At 43.7% G+C, this 7,688-nt stretch overlaps 1 protein-coding gene across 2 annotated transcripts; it reads left to right on the top strand.

The window, feature by feature from the left end:
* The first annotated feature begins 522 nt into the window (after positions 1 to 522).
* LOC121292907 (zinc finger protein 239-like) lies at positions 523 to 4,478 on the top strand. Of its 2 annotated transcripts, none has more exons than XM_041215372.1 (3): positions 523 to 622; positions 985 to 1,076; positions 3,071 to 4,478. In XM_041215372.1, exon 3 carries the CDS (start codon positions 3,180 to 3,182, stop codon positions 4,098 to 4,100), a length of 921 nt encoding a protein of 306 aa, XP_041071306.1. In that variant the 5' UTR covers positions 523 to 622; positions 985 to 1,076; positions 3,071 to 3,179; the 3' UTR covers positions 4,101 to 4,478. The 2 variants fall into 2 exon arrangements, with proteins under 2 accessions (XP_041071306.1, XP_041071307.1); XM_041215373.1 differs by having other exon boundaries at positions 985 to 1,098.
* Positions 4,479 to 7,688: the final 3,210 nt, after the last annotated feature.

The raw sequence follows: 7,688 nt of genomic DNA, 5'->3' as shown, positions 1-7,688 counted from the left end.
TACTGAGACAGCAGCACAGTCACAATGGAAAGAGACCAGTCAGATACTTTACGTATGTGAACTGAGGTGAAGTGAAGTGACTCAGTCTCCGCACCGGTTAAAACTCCAGCTTTAAAAGTTCAAAGGATTTGATCCATAATTAGTTCACTCTGGCAAGACACAGGTTAGATGTTTCGTATGTGGGGGAAAAAATTCACTTGTTCACCCCAATTTTTGAGATTCCAATGAGTTCAGATCTTACTGTAGGGGTTTGTTCTGCTGTTAATTACACTCAGGACAGAACTGCTGGAAGGTTCGTGTGCTTTGGTTGCAGCATTAATTGATTACATAATTTTCTACCTTGACCCTATTACTCCAATCGTAAGCGGATCTCATAACATAATTTTCGATTGAATCATATTTCATATTTCAATGGCGGTGATCTTACCCAGGATTCGCGGCGCTATAGAAGGTGCCTTATTCTCACTCAATGAGCCGGTTGCGCAGGCGCTCCGGGGAGTCAAGAATAGAGCATGCGCAGTATAGCGACCGACGGTGCATGCGCAGTGTGGGTGCTGCAGCTGCAGGGTGGCGGTGGTAATTTGGATTCCGCAATCGGAGAGAAATGGCCAAGTTTTGGAGGGTAATGGAGGTGGCGGGGTGGGTGGGGAGGCTTCATGAACACCCAGTGGGGGCCTCAAAAGCTGAATAAGAGCCTATAGAGCCCGTTAGCACCGAACGGGCCGGTAACAGCTGCAGGGCCGCGTCAACAGGCTGGAGGCCCGAGTTAATGCAGCAGGGCGCATGCGCGGTCATCCTGGTCCAGGTAGCAGGAGGAGAGAATGTTGTGAATTTCTATCCTGGACTGACAGGGATGGATTTTGGAAACTCCTTTTACAGGGGGTTAGAAGGGGAGGATATACCCACAGTAAACTCAAACCAAGAGAAATGTTTGTCCCTTCTCAATTTCTATTTGCAAACTCACAGGGATTTTTTTTTACACAGGATATTAGAAGAACAGGATTTGAAGGTGGGAAACTCAAACCAAACATCAGATCAAAACCTGACAGAGTCACTCGATTCAACAGAACCTGAAAGTATGTTTCTCTGTGGAAAAAGGTTCAAACAATATTTGACTGGAAATAGGGGAGAACAAAGTCACAGAGGGGTTTGAAAAGAAGGATGAGAATTTTAAATTTGAGTTGCTGTTTAACCAGGAGCCTGTGTAGTTCAGTGAGGACAGGGTGATGGGTGAGTGAGTGGGACTCAGTGCGGAGGATACAGGCAGCAGAGATTTGGATAAACTGCACGTCATCAAAGGTTGAATGTGGGAGGCCAGCCAGTCAAGTTTAGAGGTCACAAAGGAATGGGTGTGAGTTCAGAAACATGTGCTGAGACAGGGCCAAGTTGAATGACGTTACTGAGACGTTACTGGGACAGGAGGGGGGTAATTTAAACCACACTGATTTCTCTCACCACCCGCTCGTAAATGGAAAGGTGTTTTTGATTTGCTTCCCTGTTTATAAGTATTCTTCAACCCTTGGTTTTCACATGTTCTAATTTCTATTAATAACCCCACAGCAAACTCGAGATAGGACAAGCTCAAAGGGTTAGTTCATTTGCACACACCCACAACATGGGTGGTGATTGCAATGTAGCTCCTTTGCATTCATACAGTAAAAGAGGGATGGAGAAAAGAAAGATATACAGGACAGGGACCACAGAGAAAAAAGGTATTTTATGTGCGTTCCAGAATCTGGAATCAAAGTCCAGTGAGGTGTTCCTTCATGGAGGTCAGCAGGTTGAAAACTGATGCTGTGTAATTCACTTTTCCGGTGGAGTTGACTTCATGCGATGAGATAGCTATGCAGAGATGAATCAGTCTTGTAGACAAAGGCACAGATGTTCCAGCAGAAACAGTGTAGATGTGGCCTGGTATTAAATCTGGGCAGAACACCTTTTCTGTTTGCTGCTTGTAGATGTTAAAATGGCAGACTGAGGTTTATCAGTGCAGCAAGGCAATATTACTGGTTACACAAGCTGGAGGTCGATGTCCAATGACTCCCACCAATTAGTATTGTCTTTGACAAGGGATGTGTATCCCTTATCTGGGTCCCTGAAATGGTTAAATGTCTCAATCATCAAGAATTGTCTCAGCAGACCGTTGGACCCTGTTGGCCAGCCTGGGTTATGAAAAGCAGATGGCTTTGGATAGCTGTCTTTGAATTTAGCCTGGGCAGCCCAGAGTATGTCATGAATGTCTCAGAGATAGTGAGTTCCAAATTTCTCCAATAATGCCAGACAGAGTCTTTTGTTCAGGGGTCACAGACAGCTTCAGCCATTTTAAAAGGTCCTTGTCCAGTTTTTTAATTTTTAGAAGTAGCCACAAGGATATCTATATCTATTTTCTAAAAAAATATACAGTGTGAGGTCTCAGTATCCTCATAGATGGAAACCCACTCTTGGAGAAGGCAAAGATCTGTAGTTGGAAGTTCATCTTGAGGTGAACTATTTCACCATGGTTGTGAACAGCCTGGTTCAGTCTCATACAGTTGGCAGGCAGAGGGATGGAGTCAGTGTCTGGGGAGTGGAGTTTGTAGTGGAGACTGAAAACAATTGCTTCAATCTTCCCAATGTTTAAATGGAGGAAATTTCTGTTCATCCAGTAACGGATGTCAGACAAGCCAGGATGGTGTGTGACTTGGAGGGGAACTTGGAGGTGATGGTGTTCACAAACACTGCTACCCTGGTCCTAGTTAGTGGAGGTTGAGGGTTTGGGGAACTCTTTCTAGTTATAGATATATAAAATCTCTTTCCTTAATTCCTTCTACTCCCATCTCCCTCAGCCCCCCTCCTCACATAGAACCCAGAGTCTAGTGTAGATCCAGACCGGGTGGCAGGTTCCCTTTCCTGAAGGTCATTAAGTGAACCAATTGGGTTTTTATAACAATCCAGCAGTTTTCATGGTCACATTTTCCTAGTGCCGGACCCACAAATTCCCAGATTCATTCAGCTCAATTTCACAACCTGCCTTTGTGTTTTTGTGGGTTCTCTCTCACTCCCTTTTTTCTGTTTTAAATCAATTTCACAGGGTATTAGAAAGGGAGGATTTGCAGTTGGGAAACTCAAACCAGACATCAGCTCAGGACCTGACTGAGTCACCCAATTTATCGTAACCTGAATACCATCAGATTTTGAACATGGAAGGAAAAAACATCATTCACAGTGGGGAGAAACCGTACGCGTGTTCTGTGTCTGGCCTGTCAGAACATAAGCGCAGTCACAACAGGGAGAAATCGTGGAAGTGTACGGATTGTGGGAAGGGATTCTATTACCCTTCAGAGCTGGAAACTCATCGACGCAGTCACACTGGGGAGAGGCCATTCACTTGCTCCCAATGTGGGAAAGGATTCACTCAGTTATCCAACCAGCTGATACACCAGCGAGTTCACACTGACGAGAAACCTTTTAAATGTCCAGACTGCAGGAAGTGCTATAACAGTTCCAGTGAACTGATGTACCATCAACGTGTTCACACAGACCAGAGGAGATTCAAGTGCTCTCAGTGCGGGAGTAGGTTCAGGTGGTCATCTGACCTCACTAAACACCAGCGAATTCACACTGGGGAGAGACCGTTCACCTGCTCCGAATGTGGGAAGGGATTCACTCAGTCATCCAGCCTGCTGACACACCAGCGAGTTCACACTGACGGGAGACCTTTTAAATGTCCAGACTGTGGGAAGGGCTATAAAAGTTCCGGGAACCTGATGTCCCATCAACGTGTTCACACTGACAAGAGACCTTTCAAATGCTCTCACTGTGGGACTGGTTTCAAGCATTCATCTGACCTCACTGTACACCAGCACACTCACACTGGGGAGAGACCTTTTAAATGTCCAGACTGTGGGAAGGGCTACAAAAGTTCCTGGAACCTGATGCCCCATCAGCGTATTCACACTGATGAGAAACCGTTCAGGTGCTCTCACTGTGGGGCTGGGTTCAAACATTCATCTGACTCACTAAACACCAGTGCACTCAAAGTGGGGAGAGACCTGCTCCGAGTGTGGAAAGGGATTCACTCAGTCATCCACCCTGTTGAAACACCAGCGAGTTCACAATGACAAGAGACATTTTAATTGCCCAGAGTGTGGGGAGTGCTTTAAGGGTTCCCGGGAACTATTTCACACCGATGAGACACCGCTCAGGTTCTCTCACTGTGGGCATGAGGTAATCATCTCAACTCAGTGTCCGCTGGCAACTTCATACTGGGGAGTGACTATTCACCTCATCTAAGTGTGGTTAAAGATTCACTCAGTCATCCTACCTGCTGACACTGCAATGAGCTCACAAGTAACCACACTGATTGGATTTTACTCACATCCAGGACTGAATGATTTTCTCTGGGGTCTGTTTCTGCTGATGTTAATAAACTCCAGCCCAGTTAGAGGGGTTAATATTGATGATTAAAGTGAAGTAAATTAACTTTGTGTTAAAAGCAAGTTGTGTCCAGCCTTTTTAATATCTTTCACACAATTTACACACAAATTAAAATCAGGGATAGGCCACTCGGCCCCTTCAAACCTTCTCCACCATTCAATAAGACCATGTTGATGTGATTGTAACCTCGAGTCCACATTCGCAGCCAGCTCAGATAACCTTTCACCCCCTTGATTATCGAGAATTAATCTACCTCTGTCTTTAAAATATTCAGCGACTCTGCTTCCACTGCTTTTTGGGGTAGCTTCACGACCATTTGAGAGAAAAAAATTCTCCTCATCTCTGCCTTAAATGGGCGGCCCTGTCTTTTTAAACAGTGACCCCTAGTTCTCGATTCTCCCACAAGAGGAAACACCCTCTCCACATCCACCCTGTCAAGACCCCTCAGGACCATATATGTTTCAATCAAGTCACCTCTTACTCTTCTAAACTCCAGCAGACACAAGCCTGACCTTTCCAACATTTCCTCATAAGACAACCCGACTATTACGGATATTAGTCTAATGAACTTTCTCTGAACTGCTTCCATTGCATTTACATCCTTCCTTAAACAAGGAGACCAATACTGTACACAATACTCCCAATGTGATCTCACCAATGACATGTATAACTGAAGTATAACCTCCCTACTTAGATTCAATTTCCCTTACAATAAACAATAACACTCCAATAGCTTTTCTAACCACTTGCTGCATCTGCACACTAACCTGTTGCAATTCCTGCTCTAGGACACCCAGATCCTTTACATCTCTGAGCTCTGTAATCTCTCACCATTTAGATAAGAAGCTTTTTTCTTTCTTCCTGCCAAAATGGACAATTTCACATTTTCCCACATTGCCATTTGCGAAATATTTGCCCACTCACTTAACCTATCTGTATCCCTTTCTAGCCTCTTTATATCATATTTGCAACTTATTTTCCTACCTATATTTGTGTCATCAACAAATTTAGTAACCACACCTTGGTCCCTTCAAACACGACATTTATACAAATTGTAAAAAATTGAGGCCCCAGCACTGATCCCTGTGGCACACCAGTTGTCGCATCCTGCCAGCCAGAAAATGACACATTTATGCCTGTTAGCTCACCAATCTTCTATCCACACCAATATGTTACCCCCTGCACCATGAGCTTTTACTTTCCGCAATAACCTTTGATGTGGCACCTTATCAAATGCCTCCTGGAAATCTAAGTACAGCACATCCACAAGTTCCCCATTATACACAGCACCTGATTTGCCTTTAACAAAACCATGATGACTCTGCCAGAATACCTTGAATTTTTCTTAGTGTCTTGTTATAACATGATTCAGATTTGCATCTTAACATTTTCCCCATGACAGATTTTAAGCTAACTGGCCAGTAGTTTTCATTTTTCTGTCTCCCTCCCTCCCTGAATAAAAGCATTACATTTGTTATCTTTCCAATCTCAGGGAGCCTTCCCTGAATCTACAGAATCTTGGAAAATTAATACCCACTCAACAACTATTTCACTAACCACTTCTTTAAAGACCCTAGGATCATGTCCATTGGGATGTGGGGAATTGTGAGACTGCAGCTCCAGCAATTTTCTTAGAACCATTTCCCTGGTGATTATAACTATCTTGAGTCCCTTCCTCCTTTCCATTTACCAATTTACAGCTATTTCTGGGATGTCACTTGAATCCACTAAACTGAAAGGCACCCGGCTGGGATGTTAAACTGTGACGTCATGCGGCAGCACTTTGGGTCTTTGTTTTGAAGAAATGGAATTCGGCTGTTCTCATTAGGAATGCTGGAGACAGACTGATCAACAATGTCAGCATCAAATGGCACAGCTCAGTAAGAGGACTTTCCACCCATCGTGTCTATGTTCACTTTTTTCCCCAAAGAGCTAACAGATCGATCTTGCTTCCTTCTCTCTTTCCACAGGTTATTAACTTTGAAGTTCTGTTTCTTAATTTGGTGCCTTGTTCCTCATACTTACTGTGCAGAACTTCTTTCCTGTCCTGTCCATGTCATTGGTACCTACATGTACCATGATAACTGAATCCACCCCCTCCCAATGCAAGTTCCTCTCCATCCCTGAGCACATGTCCCAATCCCTGGTAAGAGGACCTTCACTCACCGATTCATTGTCATAAGCTTTTTTACAAAGAGCTTTCTAATTCGTCCTAGTGCCCTCTCTCTCTCCAGAACCCTGATTTTCCCTGTCTCAAGCCATTGTGCAATTCCTTTTTTGAAAACTTTGAGTTAAGAAAAACAATATTGAAAGATAATCAAGAGCTTCTGCAGTGTCTAGTCTGCTAAATTCTGAAGTTTTAATAAAGTTGCCCTAACACAATGACATGAGGAATTGGACTGAGGATTCTTATACTGTTTCTGAACCAAAACAATGTCCTTAATCCATAGATATTTGATTTAAATTTTTAAACAGTTTGTTCTGATCAAGCATCTCGTCATTTCTCTCAGCCGATACATAGATTCTAATTCCTCTTGTTGTACGATCTGTTACAGAGGCTGCTATAGAAAAAAGGGAAAGGTTTGTTACAGCAATAACAGCCCTGGTTAAATCATACCTGGAGGACTGTGTATAGTTCTGGGAACGGCACCTTATAAAGGATCAATATTTGCCTTGAAAGTTTCAGAGGAGCTGCATTGATGAGGTTGGTGGCTTTTGGAAATTGGAAGCTGTACATCCGCAGCTTGTGGCAATATTTCACCTCACTGTTCACTTCATGTTCATATCTAACATAATTGATGCTGTTATTGGCTGAACAAGTCTTCTGTGTTTGAATTAAACATACTATTATTCGGCACTCCCACTCCTGCCGCCCGGGTTTGGCCCTCCTCAGGGAATGTTGTTTTCTTGTTGCTGTGTGAACTGTCACAATGAACTGTTCCCGGAGTCTCTTTTCCCTGGGATCTACAAAACCCATCACTTCTCTTTTTCTTTCATTCTCACTCTTCCATTCCCAGTTTGAGTCGGTTCTCCTTTCAGACTCTTCAACAAATCCATCTGGGCGGGCAAGTGGCAGCTGAAATTTAATGTAGGGAAGTGTGAAGTGATTGATTTTAGCCGGAAGGATGGGGAGAGACAACATTAATTAAAGTGGCAAAGCAAAATTCTGCAGATGCTGGAAACCTGAAATAAAAACAGAAAATGCTGGAAAAGCTCAGGAGGTCTGGCAGTATATATGGAGGAAGAAACAGAGTTAATGTTTCAAATCCGGT

This window comes from Carcharodon carcharias, chromosome 21 (assembly GCF_017639515.1).
Source record: "Carcharodon carcharias isolate sCarCar2 chromosome 21, sCarCar2.pri, whole genome shotgun sequence".
Lineage (NCBI taxonomy): Eukaryota > Metazoa > Chordata > Chondrichthyes > Lamniformes > Lamnidae > Carcharodon > Carcharodon carcharias.
Note: the sequence above shows the minus strand (reverse complement) of the source record. Positions and strands in the feature narration are given on the sequence as shown.

Excerpts from the sequence above, each read along its gene's own strand:
- LOC121292907 (XM_041215372.1), top strand. The coding sequence starts at position 3,180 with ATGGAAGGAAAAAACATCATTCACAGTGGGGAGAAACCGTACGCGTGT.